Consider the following 21,201-nt stretch of genomic DNA (forward strand, 5'->3'; position numbering starts at 1 on the left):
ATGTATGTAGGGAAGCGAAGTGAAGCTACATACAACAGTGTGGGGTTCGCGCCAAGCAACGACGCGACTCCCAGTGCAGTCCCCCAGTCTCGCCCAGACCAGCAGGGTAGTTAGAGCACCTCGCGCTATCCACCCAGAGCTACCTCATGCTCTACAGAGCTCCATTCACACCGATGTAATGTCCGTCCCGACCCCCTCTCGCGACTCCCGCGCTTCCGCCGACACACCCGACGCGCGCGAATACCTCGCAACCCTCGTGCACACGCTGAGTGACATCGAGCTGGCGCTGCTGCTGTGTCTCGTTGCGGACCGGCACTGTATTCTGACCACGGAGGCGGGCTATGTCGCGACGCTGGAGGAGGCGGTTGAGATTGTGGGTTTGCTTTCCACATCGCATTATGGCCTGAATGGGGGGATGGGAAGGAGGGCTAATGCGAAGGGAGACGGCGGAGTAGACTGCGCAATCGAAGTTCGCCCTTGCGGTACGCAGCGTGCAATGTGTGCCCGAGATGACGCTCGAGGAGTTTGTGGCCGCCGTTACGGGCGGCGAGGAGAGGAGAGGGTCGTCGGAGGTATGTAGGGGTTTCCCGAAGGAAGGTGGGAGGGGGCGGTCGTGATAGATCATAGTTAGGGGCTCACGACGGATGGGGAGTCAGGATGTGGCCCGCCAGTCGACACTGGGAATTCCGAACGTGCTGGTCCTTTGCGATCTGGAGAGTGCGGGTCAACTGGTTCAGGCGCAGGTGCTCGAGGTGGGTTTTGGCTTTTTGGCTTTTAGTTTTTGGGGGGCGGGTGGTGTAGTGGACTGGCGGGATAGGAGTGAGCGCTGATGAAAGAATAGCTGATGCGGACAAGAAAAATCACTACTACCGCGGGCACCACGGTGGTTGTGCCTGAAAGGTTTTTGATCATTGCGCTTATGGCGAAGATGAGTGGAAGGCTGAGGTTGTTAAGTCACTTGGTATGTTCCACTATTGGGGGAGGGGGGGGAGAAGGGCGGGTGGGTGGGCTGACAACCGGTTCAGCAAGAGCAATTCTTCATCTCGCACCATCACTCGCCGCCGGACTCGGGCGACGGCGACGACGACGACGCATCCTACACGGAGACGGACACAGACTCGATTTCGTACAACCGGCAGCTACACACGCGCCCTCCCACAGCATCGGACACATCCTCGCTCGCCTCAGTAGTCATACGCAAATACCCATCGTTCCAACCGCCGCCACAGCCCGAGACTCCGCCAATCCCCGCCGAGATCATCACCGAAACCCGTGCCCTCGCCGCCGACGTGTGCGTCAGCACCGAGATTCGTCGGTACTTGCTCGACATAATCGTGTTCCTACGCATGCACCGAGCCGTTCGCGGCGGGGTGACGGCGCAGGCGACGGTGGATTTCGAACTGCTCGTTCGGTAAACACCCCTTCCCCTTCCCCTCGTCCCCTCGCCCCCGTCCCCCTCCATACTGAAAGTAGTAGATGCCTCGCGCCCCTCCATAATCTGGATTTTGCCACGCCAGCGCTGGTGAGTCTCGCGGCGTTTAAGGTGTACGCGCACCGCATCGCGCTAGCGACATCCGCCGACGACGAGAGGAGCACGCTCTGGGGAAGCTCTAAACAGGCTGCCGAGACGTATCTTGCGCGCATCGATGTGGAGGCAGTTATTGAGGATGTTTTGGCGGGGGTCAAGGCGCCCGTGTGAGCTATCGTGCTGCTTGTAATCAGGGTTGTTTTATCGAGATTTGCGTCGTATTTCTGTCGACTCCGTCATATGTATCTTGGATTCTTAGTGCACCCCGTATCATCCGAGTGAGGTAATCCTGAGATCGTGCCGGCCGACGTGGGCGTGGGCGTGGGGTGCGCATGTATGTAGCTCTTATCGCTGGACCCTGCCGACGGGCCCCGCCTAACCGCGGGCGGGAGCGGCAGCCCCCAGCAACCTAGATACCTAGGCGAAACTCTATCTCCCCCTCCATCAACCTTATCCATCGCCATACCTCATAGATAAATACATAAACCTCACCGTCCCTCCCCACACCACCACCCCCTCCCCCTCCACCACAATCACGCCCATTACCACAGTCAGAATGCTCCTCCCAACCCTCCTCCCCGACCCCCCGGTAGCAACCCCCGAAGTCCTCTCACTGCTCTTCGAGCCCTCACCAGCGCTGCACGCGCTCATCGCCTCCGCCATTTCCACTTCCACCCCATCCCTAGCACTAGCAGGACGAGCACACCCAGCCCTCCACGCGCTCATCAGCACTCCCACTTCCATATCACCATCACCAGCGGAATTCCTCACATACGCCGACCTGATCGAGTGGACCACGTCACAGATCCTCTCGCTGCGCCGCGACGATCCGCGCTTACTGGAGATCCTCGCGTCACATCCTAGGCTCGGCGAGAAGAAGGTCGATAGCGAGGTTTCGCGGAAGGAGCAGGCGTCGCTAAGTGGTGGGGATAAGGAGGACGAGGGGGTGCGCTTAAGCGCATTGAATAAGCGCTATGAGGAGACGTTTCCAGGTGCGTTATTGTGTTCTGTTCTGTGCTGGTGTGGCTGGGTGAAGGTGGGAGGGGGGCGGGGCGAGTGAGAGTGGGTGCGGGTGGGGCGGGGCGAGTGCGGGAGGGTGCTGACTGTGCGCTGACGAACTGTAGGATTGAGATTCGTGTACGTCGCCAGCCTTGCACCTACGGTGTAGCGATTGTGCCTCACATGCTGACGGATAGGTACTCTACTTACTGTACACAGCGTCTTTGTCAATTCCCGGTCCCGCGACGAGGTAATGGCAGACATGGTTGCCCGCATCGAGCGCGGCGACATCGAGTTGGAGAAAGTAGAGGCTATTACTGTTCGTCCCCTCCTCTCCCCTACCCTCCCCCTCCCCACCATTTCATCTCCTCCCCCTCGGCCCCCCTCCGCCCCCAAGGTTTTCGTTTGCATGTCTCGCTTACTACGGGGACAAACGAAAATATGTAGGCCATGCGCGATATCGCATTAGATCGTGCGGCGAAATTTACGGTTGCTTTATAAGGCAGGACAAGAAATGCAAGGTAAGAAAGGCAAGAAAGGAAGGAAGGAAACATGCAGCAGAAAATGAAATGACAAGACAAGAAATACCACCCCTCCCATGATGTACCGTGCCGAACCCCGTAGCAAATGCATATTTCCGCTCCCCACCCCCGATTGATTTCCCCGGAATAAAAGAAAATGACGAGAGAGAGGGACAAAGGAGAGGGACAAAGGAGAGGAAAAAGGAAGGAAAAGAGAAAGCGGGGTGGCAGTGGCAGTGGAAGTGGCCAGTTCAGTTCGTCATAGTTGGAGCTGAGAATTTAGCCCCCTCGACTCCTCCTTGCTTCTCCCGGTGTCGGTTGAAAATAACACAGAACACGGCAGATGCTTCCACCACTAATGCAGCAGCGACGACTCAGCAACAGCCAATATCCAACCCCAAGCCCAACCCCAAGCCCAACCCCAAGCCCATACCTACACGCTGCCTGTCCAATTCCGCCTCGCTAGGCGGCGACGGCGGGCGGTAGAAGCTGGGAATTTCCTCGTACGGGTTCACCGCATGCTTCTCGCGCCCGCGTTCGCTGCTGCCGTCGTCAAAGAACGTCGCGAACAGTGGCTGCGGGTACGCAGTGGTTATGCACGATGTCTCCTCGGTCGGCGGCGACGGCGATCTCGACGGTGTATGCGGTGCTGCCCGCACCCGCCGCCGATGGAACCGGACCACGCCGTTACGCTGGAAGCTGGAGTGTGCCGCTGCAGCGAGCCGTTCCCTATGCACGCAATCCCCGATCAGCCGCCATCCTCTTGTTCCAGTGGACCCGCAGTCCACTCCCATTTCCGTCCAGTTACTAACCTAAACTCCCTCCTCGCCGCCTCCACCCTCTTCTCGTGCTCCACCTTCTTCGCGGCTGCATCCCGCCTGATCTTGTTGAGTATCGCCGCCTTCCTCAACACGCTGCCACCGCGGCCCCTGCCGCCGCGGCCTGTACCCAGCCGTGGTATCCGCAAGCCCAGGTTCGCCGCCGGGCCTGCGAACGGCGACGAGAGGCGCGAGGTGACGAGGTTCAGCCACAGCCGCCGCTTCTTCGCTGCCGGGGGGTGGCCGTCTGTGTCTGCATCCGAGAGGTCGGCGGGTCGGGCGCGCTTGAGCGTGTACGTGGAGGTGTAAGTGTGCGTGTAGGTGTGCGTATGTGATGGTGCGAAGGTGAAAACTACCTCGACATCGGCGACGGCGGCCACGGCGGGTGGAGCAAAGCTAAAGGTGATGTGTCCACCGGGTGTCATGGCTGGATGGAAGACATGTTGCGCGGGATCCATCGGGTTGCGTGGGGCATGCAAGTGAGCTGCGCTGGGTTGTCCGTTAGGGATGGGTTGCCGTGGCGAGTGGTCGAGTGTTCAGTGTCGAGTGGACGAGCTGGCTGCTGGGACTGTGGCTGGGACTGCGACTGGGGACCGCGGGATTTGTTTATTTCGCCGTTCGGGAAAGCAAAGCTTTGGTTCTGGTTCTGGTTCTGGTTCTGGTTTTGGTTCTTGTTCAGGGTCGGCTTCAGGCTCGGTCGATGTATGTCCGTATGTCCGTATGTCCGTATGTCTGTATGTCTGTATGTCTGTATGTCTGTATGTCTGTATGTCTGTATGTCTGTATGTCTGTATGTCTGTATGTCTGTATGTCTGTATGTCTTGTCTGTATGTCTGTATGTCTGTATGTCTGTATGTCTGTATGTCTGTATGTCTGTCTGTCTATGTACGTTTGTATGATATGTACGTATGGTATGTAGTCCGGGCCGGGCGGGCGGGTGCTTCCTTTTCTTCTGCGCGTTGAAGATGGTGGTGTGGATGGCGGGGGGAGGGGGGGAGGGATGAATAGTCAACCTCTATATCTACCCCGAGCCCGTCCCAGAGCCCGTCCCAGTCCCCAGTCCCAGCCCATGTCCCCCAGACCATGCATCCACCCACCCATTCACCCACCCCTCCAACGATCTCTCCGCCAAAGGCCCCTGGGCACTATCCCGCTAGCCCCAAAGACCCACCCACCCACCCATGCACGCGAAAATCTGGGGATGGATGAAGCGAGCGAGCCCTTGGTCCTTGCCTCCCTGACTCCCTTGACTCCTTGCAGACATGTAGGCAGACAGACACACAGACCAGACAGACCAGACAGACAGGTCAGACCATATTCTGGTCCGGGCCGGGATTGGATCCATGCGGTGAGGTGAGCGAGGTGAGAAGAAAAAAAGGGGAGGGGAGGGGAGGCATGCATGCATGCAACCCATCACCATCACCATCACCCATCACCGCCGTCCACTGCCCATCATCATCATCGTCAGTTAAAAAAAAAAGAGGAAGAAAAAAAACTGTAGGGTATGTAGGGTATGTAGGGGATGGAGGGGGGAGGAGGGATGATCACGCCGCCTTGCAGCCCAACACGGCGGTACCGTACTCTACTCTGCCGTACTCTGCCGTGCTCTGGAGTACGGAGGGTGGGTGCAACTGTGCAACTGCAACTGCTGAATCGGTACTTGCTGGATCGATGTGTGAATTCGCAGCTGAGCGGCCGGGGGGAGGAAGCTCACGAGTCGTCGCTGGCTTCCGTGCGAGCCCGAGTCGACCCGTGGGCTCCAGCTCCAGCACAGTCGTATGTCTCGCAAGCGAGCGTGCGAGACATAGCGCTTGGAATCGACGACGACGACGCGGTGTCTGGACTCTGGAGACACATAGAGTGCTTTTGGGTAGGCAGGTAGGCGTCGAACGCACGCACACACACTCATGGAGAAACACGCATGGAGACGTGGAGAAACACGCATGGAGAAACATCCAGGTAAGCCACCGGGCTCGGGCTCGGGCTCCAGGCCCTGGGGAATGGGAAAAGGAAAAGGGGGAGGGCGTTCGTGATGACGGTTGCTGGCTCGTGGACGAGGTTCTCGTTAGATGGAATGGGCAGAATAGTAGGCAGAATATTGGGTACTTGGGTACTTGGGTGTAGGTACTACTGGTAGGCAGTGGAGGACACTCATAGAGTACCTGTGGTACACCATTCTCTCTCCTCCCCTCCTCATTGATGCCCGATCACACCCAGAGTCCCAGCGGCGAACGCGGCAGTCCTCCTTGTGTTCCTCCCCCTCCACCTCCCTTACTCTCCTCGCCTCGCTTCGCCTTTGAGCACGCGCACAAATACGAACTACGGTCTGCGGTCTGCGGCCGAACAAACGAATTGAAGCCCACCAAGCCCCCAAGTTACCATGGATTCAATTCGATTCGATTCAATGTTGGCGAGGCGACTGCGACTGCAACTGCAACTGCAACTGCAGATGCATGATACTCCCTCCGGTGTGTATGTAGAGTGTCAACCCAAGCCGGGGTAGTTTCTCTACTGTAGTTACAAGACCAGGATGGGAGATGCAGCAGAGCCAGATGCAGATGCACCGAGCTCGAAAAGGGCGTGCGAGCGGCCCTTAAACCTTGGCGCTGGCCACTGGCTGGTGGCGAGTGATGAAGATGGTTGGGCGGGTTGGAAAGGGTTGGGCAACGGGAAAGGTTGGGAAGGTTTGGCGTAGGCGGCGGGAAACGGTGGAAATGAGCGCCGTGGTAGCCGAGACGACGGCGGCGACTACCGTAGACGATGAACGAACGGCCGTGAGGACTCTGGAGAAAAAAATTGTGATATCTTTGCGGGCGACCCGTAGGCTGTGGACTGTGGGCACGCACCTAATTCGATAATTCGATAACCATCTTTCGGCCTCTCTGGTTCGAGGTTCGGGGTTGGGATAGTCAGTGGTCAGTGGCCAGTAGTCACGCCCAGAGTGGTTGGCCGTCTCGTCGAGTCGAGTCGAGTCGCGGGTAGATATCGTCAGTTTAGTGTAGGTAGTGCTGTTCCGAAGACGGTTAGATATGGAATGCGCGAGACATTGGCCAATGGTCTAGTTATGGCCAGGCCGGCTGCAGTTGGTTCCTACTTGGTACACCTAGTAGGTACAAAGCTTGTAACTGCGATTCAACGTTCTCCTCGGGACCCTCCTCCACGCTTTTTCTCCTCGTGGACGGTGGCCCTCCCCTCCGAAAAGTCCGAAAAGCCCGAGCCATACGTTGCTTTTCCCGAAGGGCCAACACCCTGCCTGTCAGGCTGCTCTTCGATTTTGTTCTTTGATTTTGCCCTCCAGAGTGGAGAGTGCAGAGTCCACTTTGCCCTCCAACCTGGCCCTTTAACCTGGCCCTTTAAGCTCTAACTTTCGGTTCCTGCATTGCTACATACACCGCTGCATCACTGCACTCCATCGCCGCCACCGCCACCGTCGCCATCGCCGCCAGCAGTGAGCACAAAGGCAAGCGCGCCGCTGTAACCTTTTGTTGTCCTCCTCCTGCGCCTCTTTTCCCGTCGAGACGGCGCTCGCAGATCTCCGGGGTATTGACCGGGATGGAGAGGAGAGACTGGGACTCTGGGAGAGGTTGGGTGTGAAAAAAGGAATATGTTGGAACTTGGAGGTAAGTAGAGTACATATATGGGAATAGAGTTTGAGGGATGCGGATTCGGATTGGGAATTGGAAGTTGGGGTTAGTGCTGGTACTCTGCTGTAGGCGGGGGAAGGCTGAGAGCAGTGCTCTCGTGTCGTGTCGTGGAGTCGGGGTTGGATCGGAGGGCGTGACACGCCCATAACCAGCAGCTGTCATGGCTATCTCTTGCGAATCCTAATTCCGATCCTGATCCCAACAGATAGCAAGCGCTTCAAAGTTCAAAGTTCAATCCCTTCCCTTCCCTTCCCTTCCCTTCTCGAGCTCGCTGAGTCCGTATCCCGTACGTGGCCAGTTGGAACGGGGGGAAGCGTAACCATGTTCCGCAGCAGCTCAAGACGAAACAAACAAACAAAACCCATCCAGACCGTATGCAAATGTCTTGCAGGTTGGACCGTTGGAGTGATGTTCTGCATACATATGATAGTACTCTATGTATTGTACTTTACTTGTTACCATCCGTGCCATGACCGGGTATGTATCATAGAGTAGAGTATCTCTTCGTGGTGGAACTTGGAAGCTGTTAGTATACGGCCGGTAGGAGTGATGAGTGCACAATACACTCGCAAGAATCGCCTCGTCACTAGGTATCGGTACTAAGAGTTGTTGATTCGACACAACAGGCTCGTTTGGCTTTGCTCCCATCACTCGCAGTCAACACATAACCACCGTCTGTCGGAGTTTCTGTCGTCCGGGCTTCCGGGCTTCCGCAACCTTTGTATATCTCTGTAACTCTGTTGGTATTGTGAAACTTGTTCTTGTCGATTGCAGAGTAGGTATTCATGACAGAGCTCCAACCCTGTAGATACACAGGTAGAGTACATCGCTACATAGACGGTTGGATGTTTCTCACGACAGAGCTTCAACCCTGTATTCTACACAAATAGTTAGATAGATGGTTGGATGTTTCTCAGCAACAACCCAGTCCGGCGTACGCCCACCTTCATACATACTCTTCATACCTGCCTGCCCGCGAGTCAGTGGCTGAGACTGGAACTCAAACTCGAACATGAGTTATTTTTCTGCCGTGTTTCTTCAGCTTCCGTCTCCAGAATCCAGATTCCGTCTCCTCTCGGGTTCACGCACAGGGACGGACGTCCGTCGAGGCTGTTGACGAGGATGATTCCGGACGGAGATGAGATGGAATCCCCAGCCCAGTTCAGTCCAAAACAAACGGGGACGGAGACGGCAGCGGGAATGGAAGTGGATGGTGATTGGTGATTGGTGATTGGTGAATGGCGAACCCGGTTGGCTGGCGTCCCGTTGCGTTGCATGTCGACTCTCGAGACTCGAGACTCGATGCGTCGCCCGTGTACATACGAGTACGAGTACGTAATAGCAGCGGCAGCAGGAGCAGGAGTAGCAGCAGGAGCAGCGTCTCTTTGAGTCCTCTCATTTCACCGCCGCTGTGGTGCACCGCACCGCCAGCTCGCACAGCCAGCTGTGGAGCCCATCATACCGGTATCTACTGCCTATACCGTAGAGTACTGCGTCGTGAAAGCGATTCCCCCGAATGGCGGCACATGTGTAGGGTACCTATGTTAGGGTTAGTTGGGCTAGGCGAAGATCAGCACGCTACTGGATACTGCTAGCATGGCAACTGTCGAACGCTCGTGCCGTCGCACCATCACCGTCCAGGCCAGCTAGAGAAATCCGCCTGTTTTTCTTTCTGCCTTTGAAAACACACCGTGCCCAGAGCAAAACTTGACGATGCTCGTGTGCTACCTACACGAGTAGAGTGAGTATCCACTTCCTTCCTCTACCACATACCGGTATGTAGTAGCTATTGCAGGTCGACGTTACTCTACGCTCTCTCCGGCAGCGATCCATACCCCGCCCCGTTGAACTTCTTGGCTGGCAGCTGGCTGGCTCCGTTGTTTCTTTTTCGTCTGGCAGGCCGGCCGGCCAACCACGAATCGTCGATCGTGTCGATTCGCGATCACCGATTCCCCACAGTAGCAGTGCCGTGTGGTTCTCCGCACTCTGTTTCGCTGCTGCGGCAACGCGAAGGGGGGAGGGAGAGGGGGGAGGGGGAAAACAAATGTGATGTCCGAACAGCGGTAGGTACCGTAGCCAAGTTTGCGTGCGTGCGTGCGTACGTGCGTATTGTCGTGTCTGTCCGTCGGCTGGAGGCCGGTTGGCTGGCTGGCTGGCTGATGGCGAAAGTTGACGATGCTGCCGGTGATGGCGAGAAAAAAAACAGGTTGTGACGATAGTTACTCTACCTACGGCTTCATTCGTTCCTCCGTGTTCCGCGTTTGTTGCTGCCGTGATGCTCCTGCTGCTGCTCCTGCTGCAACGTCCACAGAAGCCAATCTTGTTACATAAAACGAACGCAAAAATCTGCTGTCGCGCTTCGAGCGAACGAGCGAGTGAGTGAGCACCCCTCGTCGAACTTTCCGGAGATCTGCGACGGCCTGCGTCTGGGTTAGCTGCAGTCTGCCGGTCTGCGGTCTGCAGGATGCACTGCAGCATGGCTCTGTCCGTCCGCTGTCCTCGTGGCACAGCTCGCGGCTGGTGGTTGTGGAGAGTAGAGATGTAGAGTAGGGGATCGAAAGGCTAAGGCCGTTGGTCACTGGTGATCCTGCTGCCTATGGAAGAGGTATGTAGAGTACCAACCCCGTAGGAAAGAGGGAAGGAGGGGAGGAGGGAAGGGAAGGAGTCTGGCCTGTGGGAAGGGGGAGGGAGAGGTTCTAGTGCACTGTAACGTAACCGCTGACCGCGAAGGCGGAAACGGCCACGGCGGCAGTGGCGATAGAGTGTACTCTCAGATCTCAGCTCACAGATTCAGCTCTCAGCTCTCTCTCCCTCTCCCGCCCATCGCCGAGGCGTTCGTTCGTTCGGATTGGATTAGAATGCGGGCTGCAAGCACTAAAAACCGGCAATCCCTTCCCCCTTCTCCCTCCTCCCTCCTCCCTCCTCCCTCCTCCCGCCTCCGTTCTCGTCACTTCCCTCGCCTCCCTCCCCCGAGCTGCATAAGGCTGCTTGCAGCACTCGCGCTGCTGTCCACGAAGCGCCTCCCACCCCCCTCCCCGATTGCAGTCAAGAACCCAGATCTCCATCGCTAACTAGAGTACTCTAGTTAACGTTTCTAGTTCAGACGCTGCACAGGTGGGACATCCATCCATCCATCCACCCATCCATCCACTTCGCACCACCGATGGCTCGCAGCTAGTTCCTCTAGAGTAGAGTGGAGTGCGGAGGCGGCGGCGGCCACACACACCCCAAATCTGGAGGTGTTTCGGCATTGCAGCGGAGGCTACGGTATCCATTGGTGCTGGGCGCTGACTATCGTCGTAACTATCGTCGTATCGTTGGTGTTGTGGTTTTTTTTTGGGTGTTTACTTTTTGGCTGAGATGTTCCTACGGACCTACGGTCGAACCCAGGGGCCAGGTGGTGCGTGTGGAGAAGACGGTAAGCCACCGGGTTTCCCCATACGTTCTTTTCCCCCCCGCTCGGTCTGATCCGAAGTACGGATTTGGTTTGAACTCTCTTGGGCTCGATCATGCCTTCGCTGGAGAAACTCTCCTCCGCATGGAGTTGTATCCCGTGCAGAGTAGGTACAATCCACACCTTCCCAGTCCACGTCGGTCAGTGGTTATACTCTACCTATGTGAATAGCCGTTGCAAGCGCCATGTCCGTCCGGTGTCCGTCCGGCGTCCGTCCAGTGCCCACGGAAGAACAGAAACTTCCTCAAACTTTGAAGCATGCATTTGCATGTTGCATTCCCAGTCTCCGTCGTGACTGGCAGTGCAGTGCAGTGCACTGCAGTTTCCATGGGGCACTGCGGGGCGGACAGAGAGAAAGAAAAGAAAGAGCAACTTGAAAGAAAGAAAGAAGCAAAGAGCACTCCAGGTCAGGCCGACAATGTTCACAGTTCGAACGTGGATTGGCCAGCGTGGTCTCCCCGGAACTTGAAAGAAGAAAAAACGGATGTGGATGGTGAGCCGTTGTTGCACGAGGCTGCATATAGCTGAAGAATTTGCTTCGCTCTGCTTTGCGCGACGAGACGAGACGTCGTACAGCATGACGAGGATGGGAGGGAGGGCTCAGGAGGCTGTCAAATGATGAGATGAAACACGAGGGCGGGCGGCGGAAGAAGAAAATATACGGTAGGTACTCCATGGACTTTGAAGTTTAAAGGGTATGGAGATACTATTTAGGTAGTTGAACGCCTGCGATGATGTCTCATGTCTCACTGCCCTGTGGAAAAGGTAGGTACCGTAGGTACTGATGTCTGCGGATACACCCTGTGGGTATATGTAGTACCTATACTCGACCGGCGGTATCCTATTGTATGTACAAAGGCAGGTAGTACATACTGCCTAGCAAGCACATACAGCATCATAGATTAAGCCGGGCGATTGAAGGAGCGTTTAGGTTTTTCTTCCGCCGGCTTACATTTGACGTATACCGTAGATATGCCAGGAACCCAGGTCCCATGGCCCCATATGCGTTAACAAGAACCATGGATAGAAATGCTCAATCCACCTACCTACTCTACCTGTTGGTAGGCATTGAACGGTCTGTCTGTCGTGTCGGAAGGCGGGGGGACGTGACGGCAGTGAGGAAGTATGTAGAGTACGAACCATGGATCATGACCGACCATTCTCGCAGGCCGAACCCCCCAGGGCCCATCATCAGTGTCACCCAAACCAACCCCTCTTTCCTTTCTTTCCTCTCTTTCCTTCCTTCTTTACACCTTCGCTGCATCCAGATTCCATACATCCATACATCCATACCGTAGCCCATAGCGAACCCCGTGGCCAGTAGCCACCAGCCATGCCGGAAATCCCGACAAAACAAAACAAAGCAAAGAAAGAAAGAAAAGTCGCCCCGCCCCACCCCTCCCCGCCCAAAACGAAAAGGAAAAGGGAAAAAAAAAGGAAAAGGGAAAAAAAAAGGAAAAGGAAAAAAAAAAGAAGAAAGAAAAAAAGGAAATATTTTTCGTTCGGCCTGGGCCGTTCCAATTTCGCACTAGGTGGGGCCCGGTGATGCCGTGACGGTGACGGTGATGGTGACGGTTCCGTCACTGTTCAGTGTTCAGTGTGCAGTGTGCAGTGTTCAGTGTTCACGGCTGTTTCTGTTTCTGTTTGTTCCCGTTAGAAGGATTCTAGAACGATAGGTGCTGAGAGACGAGAGATGAGACGAGAACATGCCCCTCTTTGGAAATTACCCAGGTCTCGTCGTATGCAATAGCTAGAGCCGGGATATATAGTGGGTGCTTCTAGAATTTCCACCGCGTCATGCATCACGGCCCACGGCTCGCCTCAGGCCTGGGCTTGAATATTTGCCGGATGTATCTTGACGAGAGCGTCGAAGATGTAGGTAGAGTATGAAGTTGTAACGGACCACCAACGGTCACCGGTCGATCACTTCGAGGAGTTGCTTCCGGAAGGAATTCTCTCGAAAGCCGTGGAGTATTCTGGTCATTGTAGAGTAGGGAGTACTCTACAGGGCGGCTGGCTGCAGTTTGACATGTCATGTCCCGCGCAGTACGCACGGAGACACGATCGGCTTGAGGTAGGTACTCGCATAATGTACGTACATATCCGTCCCGGTCGCCCGTCGCCCGCCATAAGGCCCGGCGTCGGGATGGTCGCGTTGCTCGCACGAATCCAATGGTTACTAATGATCGCGTCGGTATATTCGGTACACACCTAGGTATTAGGTTCGGTCACCCTCAACAGGAAATCCTAACCTTGGGCTGGATTGACAGATATTAAAGTTTTTGGAAAGCATTTGACATGTATAACCGATCACTCAGTTACCAGCAGATATCTCTCCCTATCTTGACTCGCGAGCTTTCGGTTACGTGGAGTGACAGTTCATGTGTGGAATAGACAGGTGATGGTGGCGGACCTCTGGTGATATGCTATGAGTGAGACGAGGTGCCTCGCGCTAGTAACCGTGGCGACGGCTCGGCTTGGCTTGGGTTTTGGCGTTTCCCCAATGACGTGCATCGCCTCTGATGACAATAATGTCACTGCACCTCGTCCAGCGACTTCCAAGGTACACGTTGAAAACAAGAAGCTGTCAGTCTACTTTATTCGCCTGCTGCGATACTTGCTCAGCTGCTCCAGAGTACTTTGCCCCCCTCGCCCCCATATTCAAGCATTGCGTGAATGGGAGCTCTCGCATGAACACGTCTCTTTCGCTCTCGTGCCTCTTCTTCTAGTTGTAACTTCCCAGTGATTTACACCAGGGAGTTCTTTGATCAGCACTCGGCCACCCACCAGCCCGCACCCTGCACTGACTACCACCACCGCGCGGCGTCGATCTGGCATCTGGCATATCGCCCCCGATTCTTATCTTATCCGGACCTCACGTCTTCCCCTGGTCCGCCGACGACGCCGCCGCCGACATCTCTGTCCAGAAAACCTACCTATCGCTTCACGACACCACCACCCCCGTGCGTAGGAGTAATCTCGGACCTCCTCGTATACAGTGCTAGCTACCTGTAGCACCCCGCCGTCAGTCAACGCCAACATGTCGACGTCGATGAGCTTACCTTCGATCAAGATATCCAAGAACGTGTTGGGCGGAGCTGGCAGGAAGAGCGTCGAGGTGCCCACGCCAATCAGCGAGATCGAGACTCCAACCTCTCCCGTAACAGAGAGCGATCGGCCAGATACAGGCGGGAGGGTAGACAGTTAGTTCCACTCCCCACTCCCCACTCCCCACTCCCCACTCCCAACTCCCCACTCCCCCGCAGATCCGCGCTCGGTGTGGGCGCCGGTTTCAGTGGTAGACCGGAGAACATGCATGGCTAAACAAAGGTGCGCGAACTTTCCAGGTCCAAAAGCTTCGACGCACGCGTCGGCGCTCATCAAGGCCGATATCGAGAAACCATCGACGCCCCCACGAACAGCTACCGCTCGAAGGGGAACTCTGCCGCGGGAGTCCACCGCCGACCCCGTAACTCTATCGATCCTGCGTCGTACCGGCACCGAAAACGCCTCGTCGAAAATCCTCCGGAACGACGGCAGCGATGATTTCGATAAGGGTGGTGGTGGTGGCGGCGGTGGAGGTGGTGGTGGGAGTGGGGGCGGTAATGCGCAGGGCGGAATGAGTGCCAGTGGACGGGTGGATAGTACAAAGTCGGGACTGCGCACGCAGACCGGAGGGAAAAAGTGCCGATCACCAACCGGGCTTCCCGTTCAATGGGCGCCTCGTCTCGTAATAATTATGCATGGATGCTGACAAGGTTGCAGGAAAGGCGTATCGTTTCTCAGCCGCATCATGGGAAACAAGAAAAAGGCGGCCGACGAACTGGAAGACACCGACTCGTTTGATGGCGATCGGAGGACCGAGGGCATGGATGCTGCTGTGTTCTCCCAACCGATTGGATTCACTCCTACTTTCCCGGCGCCGCCAAAATATATCCGGGTTGGCTACCCGAGATCCAACTTCGAATCAACGTTTTGTCTAACGGTGATCTGATAGGTTCATGCGCACCAAAAGCCTCAGCGCGACTTCAACCAGATATTCCTGGCCCAAGAGCTTACCACAGACGCCCCACCCGCGGAAAACGGCCATGCGAAGGACGAAAACGCGGAAGACTTCGATCCCAACGCAGCAAAGTCCGGTGCCATTTGGGCCATGAAATTCAGCAAGGACGGAAAATATCTTGCTGCAGCTGGAAAGGACAAAGTCGTGAGGGTATGGCAGGTATTGGGCTCCAACGACGATCGTACCACGCATGAGCAGGGGGAGGATGCGGCAGGAACCATGGATGGAGAAGGCGAGGACCCGTATGCGGATGGCCATGGTGTGCGGCTTAATGCGCCCGTCTTCATGACTGAACCAATACAACAATATCACGGTCACACCGGGGATGTGCTGGACTTGAGCTGGAGCAAGGTAGGTACCGGACATGCATCCGGGAAAATAAGGGAGGCTGCTGACGAGTGATCAGAATAACTTCCTCCTATCGTCATCCATGGATAAAACTGTGAGGCTGTGGCACGTCACTCGGAAAGAGTGCCTGTGCTGCTTCCAACACAGTGATTTCGTCACTTCGATCGCGTTTCACCCGCGAGACGACAGGTTCTTCCTGGCTGGTTCTCTCGACTCGAAGCTGCGCTTGTGGAGTATTCCGGATAAGAGTGTTGCGTTCTGGAACGAGTTGCCGGATCTGATAACGGCCGTTGCATTCACACCGGACGGGCGGATGGCTATCGCAGGCTGCTTGAACGGTCTCTGCTTGTTCTACGAAACAGAGGGACTCCGCTACCATACTCAGCTGCACGTCCGATCATCGCACGGGCGGAACGCTAAGGGCAGCAAGATTACCGGCATCGAGACGGTGACATTCCCACCCAACGACCCTAACGGTGATGTCAAGATTTTGGTCACCAGTAATGACTCGAGGGTTCGGATGTACAACGCTCGTGACAAGAGCCTCGAAACGAAGTTCAAGGGCTACGAGAACACATGCAGTCAGATACACGCGAGCTTCAGTGATGACAACAAATACATTATTAGTGGAAGTGAGGATCGAAAGGTTTACATCTGGAACGTTGGTTCCGGTGACGCCGACAAGAAGGACAAGAGGCCGGTGGAGTTCTTTGAGGCGCATTCGGCCATCGTCACGGTTGCCATCATGGCCCCAATCAAGACCAAGCAACTACTGAGCCAATCCGGTGACCCCATCTTCGATCTCTGCAACCCGCCTCCGGTCACGCTGGTCAGCCGCACGGAATCCGTCACGTCCTCCAAGAAGACGCTCACGGCCCCTCCATCCACTGTCGGCGGAGACGACCACGTCTCAGCCGCGGGAGACGCCATAAAGCCGAGTGCATCCTGGAATGCGCGGTCTGCACATTCCGCAGGCAACATCATCGTGACCGCGGACTATTCCGGCCACATCAAGATCTTCCGCCAGGACTGCGCCGCAACCAAGCGCAGGAACGAGTCATGGGAGACGGCCTCACTGTCGAAGAGGATCGGAACCGGAATCCTTAGAAAGGGCTCGCTCAGCCATGCCTCGCCCGACAGGATAATGTCTTGGCGCCAGAGCATCGCGTCGACCCATAGTTTGGAGGCGGGATCCATACGAAGCCGGAACTCGATCGCAGACCTGGGTTCAGGAGTTCGCAACTCATCCCCTAGGAACAGCGTCATGTCCATCGGCTCCACAAGCTCCAAGTTTGGCCGGGGAGTTGGTAGCCTCCGCTCCCGCGCGCAATCGCTTTCGCAAGGCGGCGGCAACTCCAAAGCCCGGAACGGTAGTGCCAACCGGAACTCTGTCCGCAGCGAACACGAGACCCACGACGCCAAGCAGCAGCAACAGCAACACAGGGACTCCCAGCTCACGCGCGAGCTGACACCCCAATCCAGCAACATCTCGGAGGGCGGCCGCGGGAAGCTGCCAAGGAATATCGTTTCTTCGGATGAAGACGAAGATGGCATTTTTAGCTCCGACGCCGAGAGTGAGGGTGAGGCTGTTCGATGTAGAAAATGCAGCAGCACAAGCTTCAAGGCCAAGCAGAGACGGGGAGAACATAAGCTGGTTTGCGTAAAGTAAGTGTGCTCCACTCCATTCACACCGAGGACTTGCATGCAGGATGCAGACAAAATAACTAACACTGTGCCAGATGCAATACTGTAATGTGATTGCGCGAGAGAGCGGTGGGTTGTGCTGCGATTGTGTGTACTGTACGATAGTTTCCTCCGTCCTGTCCTGTTCTTACATACTAGATACCGTGTCTCCGTTTCCGTTCCATTCTCGTGTGGCAACGTAGCTTACCTACTCTGTGGTGCCTTGTGCGTGTGCGTGTGCATAGGCATGCGAGTGTATATTTCTCGTAGGGATTGTTCGTTTTTTTGCTGTTGCTACTAGGTACATACCTCTACATTTCCCGGCCATGTTCTGGCACTCGATTCTTCCGTATGTACTTGCTTGTACTCTAATTGCTACTACTACTTGGTACCGACTCCGTTCCTCGTCCTGCTTTTCTAGGGGAGGGGGGGCGAAGCGCGAGGGGATAGAAGGTGGGCAATCATATGGGATGATCATTCCGGTGGATGAATCGCAGGGCGTACTACCTAGTAGAGCATCACGGCGGTGACGAGTGACGGGTCTGTCCGTGTTTTCGTGTTTTTCCTCGTGACGGGGTTCAAGACCAGAGACAGAGACCCTCTCGTGTCCGTCGATAAGGCGTGTAAGTACCGTCGCCATGTCCGAGGTTCTGGCTGGACCATCTTTCGTGCCCAGGCCCCAGGGGAGGGACCGAACGAGATGGGTGGAATTGCTCTGGGGAGTTGATCTTTTCTTGTATTTACATACAATGTAATTATCTTTCATGCCTTCCATCATACGTACAACACCCCAAGTCATGCAACTGCCACGATCTAGTAAGGCTGAATAAGTAGGTACCTACATACATAAAACAATGATAGACCAACAAATCCAACAAATCCAAAAATCCAAAAATCCAAAAACGTGGCAAGGAATGGAGCGTGGCAGGAACGGTGTTGCTAGATACATTAGGTATGTAGTAGACTCTGCTCACCGGCTTAGCGGTCGATTACGGTTGTGGTTGCGGTTGTCGGTGATAGTCTACGGGATCACGTTCATGGCATGTAAGTACGGTAGAGTCGGAACGAGCTATCACTCTAACTTCCATAGACTCCACAATCTCCACGAACTCCACGATCTCCACGAACTCCACGAACTCCAAGCACTCCACGAACTCCAAGCACCCCAAGCACCCCAAGCACCCCAAGCACCCCAAGCACCCTCTCCTATCACTCGCAGCCACAGCTAACTAGGTAGATCGGTAGAGCAGCTCCTCGCTTGCGGAAGTAAGGCAAAACCTCATATTCTGTCTAGTTCTTCGATAGGGGCACGTGTCAGGCGCGCGAACAGCCGCAGCAGCAGCGGGTTGGTTTGGATTGAGCTATTGCCTGCACTGGCTAGGAGTTCCGGTTTATTGCGCTCGCCGGCGTCTGCGGCCTCTCGATCAAGGAGCAACCGTGCAACGCGCTCGTGCCCGTGCCCTTTCTGCACCGCTAGCCGCCGCGCCGTCATACCGTATCGGTCTTTGGCCACGATGTCAGCACCGCGGTAAAGCAGTAGTCGCAGTGCAGCCGTGTGCCCGTTCTCAGCCGCCCAGTGAAGCGGAGTCCAGTCGGTGTTATCCTTGGCCTCGATGTCTGCACCGTGGTCGAGCAGTAGCTGCGGTGTAGCCGTGTGCCTGTTCACGGTTGCCAGGTGAAGCGGCGTCCGGCCGGAGTTATCCTTGGCCTCGATGTCTGCACCGCGGTCGAGCAGTAGCTGCAGTGTATCCGTGTGCCCATTCCGGGCCGCCTTGTGAAGCGGAGTCCAGTCGGTGTTATCCTTGGCCTCGATGTCTGCACTGAGGTCGAGCAGTAGCTGCACTGTATCTCTCTAGTCGGAGATAGCTGCGCAGTGCAACGCCGTATATCCTCTCTGGTTCCGGGACTCCTTATCGATTCCTAACTTTTTTACAAGCATTTTGACCGTGATGTTATCTCCCTCGCGAGCTGCGTTGTGCAACATGGCGGCCCGCTTCATCTCGGGGGTCAGGCGATGCCGAACCGTGGTAGTCATCTTGCTGCTGCTCTGCTGTAACCGTTGGAGTCCTTCCCCGGTGATACTGAGCAGTTGCGCCAGGTTATCGCGGGATTTCCGCTGCTCGTACATATCGCCGTTATTCAGCTCGAGAGGGTAGATGGGCAGAAAGATGACGGATATATTCGATATCTGGTCTAGGCTCACACCGGTGAGCTGAGACCAGTTGGATTCCGCGGTGCCGATGGTCTTGAAGGAGTTCGATGAAGAGTTCCTGGCTGCGTTCCTGTACAGCCGAGTCTCTCCCAGAATCCTGCGAAAGGATCGGACAGATGCACTGGAGAAGACCGAAGCTCTGGAGCGGACTGAGGACGCGGCAACGACGCCCACAAAGGAAGTGGCTGCTGACATGCGCTCCGATAGGTCTGGATTCGTCTGCAGGACTGTCGCCATGAGCTGCTTCAGTTCAGCCATGTCGTTTTGCAGTTTCTGCGTTGATGAGCTGAGCTTCGTCAGCAACTATCCGTACACACGCGGTGGTCGGGTGCGAAGGAGATCATCCATTCTTCGGGGGAGCTGGGTGGAGCCCTGGGAACCTATCGATACACATATATCGATCGAGAAGAACTCTGAACTAACCATGTATAAACCGACAGCAACAGACTCAGCGAAGTCTTATGCATCTGTAGGTTCCGTAGTATCTTGGCGATATCCTGGTCTTTGGCTGCCCACTTGACGCGGTCCCAGGCCCCCAACTGATGTTTGGTGCCGTAGGCGTAGTCCGTCTTGACGCCTTTGAGCTCCCCATCCAGCTCCGAGAAGGTACACACGCAGCCCGTCAGGATGACTACCAGGTCGTCGATTGCAATTCTGGATTTGCGAGTCATGCTCTGCTGGGCGAAATTGACGATGAAGTCGTCTAACTGGCGAAATATCCCGTGCAGCGCTTGGACTTCTGCGAGAACGTTGCGGACAGTGCTGGGGGCGTCGATGGCGGTGGAAAGAAAGCCGATGACCTTGGCTCCGGCTTGCAATAACCCTGCTACCGATGCGGCAACCGAAAGAGGGTCCATCGTGGAAGTGGTGATTGTCGGTTGACGCTCGTGGTCCGGTAGGCAGAGAGTGTTCGTCTGGCGATCGCGGGGTCCGTGATGTGCGACTTGTAATGTGGAGTAAGCGCACATCATGCATGGTGTCGGCTGGCACCTATCAAATCTTGCACGTTCCACGGATTCCGCCAGTAATATAGAGTAGAGAGGACGTGACTGCATACTACCTATAAGGCGAACTCAACACCGCCACGCACCATCGTCGTGCGAATTCTGTCACTGTGAAGTCTATTGTTCGAACATTCGGTCGTTATGTACGAAGTCCACCGTTTCACGAAACCATGAAGCAAAAATGGAGTCCGCGATCTGGTATCATACCGGAAGGAGTTCAGTCATAGAGAGACGACTCGGCTCGGGACGAACGAATACATATCATTGCGCTACGAGAGCATTAAGCGGGATTGGAGCTGGCGGCAAATATATAGCAAAGGAACTCAAGATCGATAAAGCTACAGCCTCGAGGATTTACCAGCGGTATATATCGTCAGTACCTACGGTACTCCTTCGAATCGAAAACGATCCGGTAGACCGTAGACCCCCGATCCTCGACGCCACGGAGAAAGCTCGTCTCGAAGCCTTTGTTTCCTACATACCTATCCGCGACTCCCGTACTCGACGTCTCAGCGGGGACGCAATCTGTAATGAAATAGGCTATGCCTGTGATCCCAAGACAGTTCGAGGGATATCACAAACGGGCACCGAGAAAAAAGTTCGATTTCAAACCTGACAACAGACTGGATCGGGTTACCTGGTGTCATTCCAGGCTACATTGGACTAAGGAGGAATGGAAAAGAGTTATCTGGACCGGTGAATTCTCCTTGTCGACCACAGGATTTGGTCACCGTCCATATCCTCTGAAAGTTCATGGGCCTGTTTTCTTTCTTATTGCTTTGCTTTTCTAGTCAATCTAATCGGTTCATTACCCGTACCTGTCGAGGGTCTTTCACTGGGAAGGGGTGGTTCACTGGGTTTTCCGCTCAGACAAATATATCACAGCCGATCACTCGTTCTGTTCTATCTAATCTAATAGTGCCATAT

General features: G+C 55.5%; 8 protein-coding genes across 8 annotated transcripts; 4 read left to right on the plus strand and 4 right to left on the minus strand.

Moving 5' to 3' along the window:
- Nucleotides 1–30: 30 nt before the first annotated feature.
- BZA05DRAFT_399118 (uncharacterized protein) lies at nucleotides 31–1,910 on the plus strand. The gene is made up of 6 exons (XM_051483768.1): nucleotides 31–373; nucleotides 456–572; nucleotides 657–752; nucleotides 842–961; nucleotides 1,026–1,411; nucleotides 1,477–1,910. The coding sequence occupies exons 1-6, from the start codon at nucleotides 179–181 to the stop codon at nucleotides 1,697–1,699; spliced, it is 1,137 nt and encodes a 378-aa protein (XP_051339099.1). The 5' UTR covers nucleotides 31–178; the 3' UTR covers nucleotides 1,700–1,910.
- BZA05DRAFT_399121 (Oxo-4-hydroxy-4-carboxy-5-ureidoimidazoline decarboxylase) lies at nucleotides 1,911–3,478 on the plus strand. The gene is made up of 4 exons (XM_051483769.1): nucleotides 1,911–2,520; nucleotides 2,653–2,665; nucleotides 2,747–2,846; nucleotides 2,975–3,478. Exons 1-4 carry the CDS (start codon nucleotides 2,085–2,087, stop codon nucleotides 3,026–3,028), a joined length of 603 nt encoding a protein of 200 aa, XP_051339100.1. The 5' UTR covers nucleotides 1,911–2,084; the 3' UTR covers nucleotides 3,029–3,478.
- BZA05DRAFT_436484 (uncharacterized protein) lies at nucleotides 3,440–4,655 on the minus strand (the record flags this gene model as incomplete). The annotated part of the gene is made up of 2 exons (XM_051486412.1): nucleotides 3,861–4,655; nucleotides 3,440–3,777 (listed from the first exon to the last, which is right to left on the minus strand). Coding segments are annotated over exons 1-2 (801 nt in total), but the record flags the coding sequence as incomplete, so codon positions are not given.
- Nucleotides 4,656–5,043: 388 nt separating this feature from the next.
- Nucleotides 5,044–6,039, plus strand: BZA05DRAFT_399125 (uncharacterized protein). The gene has a single exon (XM_051483770.1). It carries the CDS (start codon nucleotides 5,262–5,264, stop codon nucleotides 5,988–5,990), a length of 729 nt encoding a protein of 242 aa, XP_051339102.1. The 5' UTR covers nucleotides 5,044–5,261; the 3' UTR covers nucleotides 5,991–6,039.
- A 952-nt stretch (nucleotides 6,040–6,991) lies between these two features.
- Nucleotides 6,992–7,788, minus strand: BZA05DRAFT_399127 (uncharacterized protein). The gene has a single exon (XM_051483771.1). The coding sequence runs from the start codon at nucleotides 7,670–7,672 to the stop codon at nucleotides 7,220–7,222; it is 453 nt and encodes a 150-aa protein (XP_051339103.1). The 5' UTR covers nucleotides 7,673–7,788; the 3' UTR covers nucleotides 6,992–7,219.
- Nucleotides 7,789–14,532: 6,744 nt separating this feature from the next.
- On the plus strand, nucleotides 14,533–17,555 carry BZA05DRAFT_399137 (WD40-repeat-containing domain protein). Its single transcript, XM_051483772.1, has 5 exons — nucleotides 14,533–14,648; nucleotides 14,730–14,904; nucleotides 14,962–15,378; nucleotides 15,434–17,040; nucleotides 17,115–17,555. Exons 1-5 carry the CDS (start codon nucleotides 14,584–14,586, stop codon nucleotides 17,131–17,133), a joined length of 2,283 nt encoding a protein of 760 aa, XP_051339104.1. The 5' UTR covers nucleotides 14,533–14,583; the 3' UTR covers nucleotides 17,134–17,555.
- A 917-nt stretch (nucleotides 17,556–18,472) lies between these two features.
- Nucleotides 18,473–18,907, minus strand: BZA05DRAFT_327345 (ankyrin repeat protein; the record flags this gene model as incomplete). The annotated part of the gene is made up of 1 exon (XM_051480478.1): nucleotides 18,473–18,907. A coding segment is annotated over one exon (435 nt), but the record flags the coding sequence as incomplete, so codon positions are not given.
- Nucleotides 18,473–20,220, minus strand: BZA05DRAFT_453445 (uncharacterized protein; the record flags this gene model as incomplete). Its single annotated transcript, XM_051487492.1, has 3 exons — nucleotides 18,473–19,556; nucleotides 19,694–19,737; nucleotides 19,906–20,220. Coding segments are annotated over 3 exons (1,005 nt in total), but the record flags the coding sequence as incomplete, so codon positions are not given.
- Nucleotides 20,221–21,201: the final 981 nt, after the last annotated feature.

The sequence above is a fragment of the Tricharina praecox genome, assembly GCF_024521635.1.
Source record: "Tricharina praecox strain CBS 144465 chromosome Unknown BZA05scaffold_13, whole genome shotgun sequence".
Taxonomy (NCBI): Eukaryota; Fungi; Ascomycota; class Pezizomycetes; order Pezizales; family Pyronemataceae; genus Tricharina; species Tricharina praecox.

Bases quoted from the DNA above. Each gene is read 5' to 3' on its own strand.
- BZA05DRAFT_399118 (XM_051483768.1), top strand. From the start codon at position 179: ATGTCCGTCCCGACCCCCTCTCGCGACTCCCGCGCTTCCGCCGACACA. The intron at 753-841 runs GTGGGTTTTGGC...ATGAAAGAATAG, and splicing joins TTCAGGCGCAGGTGCTCGAG to CTGATGCGGACAAGAAAAAT. The intron at 1,412-1,476 runs GTAAACACCCCT...TGAAAGTAGTAG, and splicing joins GATTTCGAACTGCTCGTTCG to ATGCCTCGCGCCCCTCCATA.
- BZA05DRAFT_399121 (XM_051483769.1), top strand. From the start codon at position 2,085: ATGCTCCTCCCAACCCTCCTCCCCGACCCCCCGGTAGCAACCCCCGAA. The intron at 2,847-2,974 runs GTTCGTCCCCTC...GAAAATATGTAG, and splicing joins AGAAAGTAGAGGCTATTACT to GCCATGCGCGATATCGCATT.
- BZA05DRAFT_399125 (XM_051483770.1), top strand. From the start codon at position 5,262: ATGCATGCATGCAACCCATCACCATCACCATCACCCATCACCGCCGTC.
- BZA05DRAFT_399127 (XM_051483771.1), bottom strand. From the start codon at position 7,672: ATGACAGCTGCTGGTTATGGGCGTGTCACGCCCTCCGATCCAACCCCG.
- BZA05DRAFT_399137 (XM_051483772.1), top strand. From the start codon at position 14,584: ATGAGTGCCAGTGGACGGGTGGATAGTACAAAGTCGGGACTGCGCACG. The intron at 14,905-14,961 runs GTTGGCTACCCG...GTGATCTGATAG, and splicing joins CGCCGCCAAAATATATCCGG to GTTCATGCGCACCAAAAGCC. The intron at 15,379-15,433 runs GTAGGTACCGGA...ACGAGTGATCAG, and splicing joins TGGACTTGAGCTGGAGCAAG to AATAACTTCCTCCTATCGTC.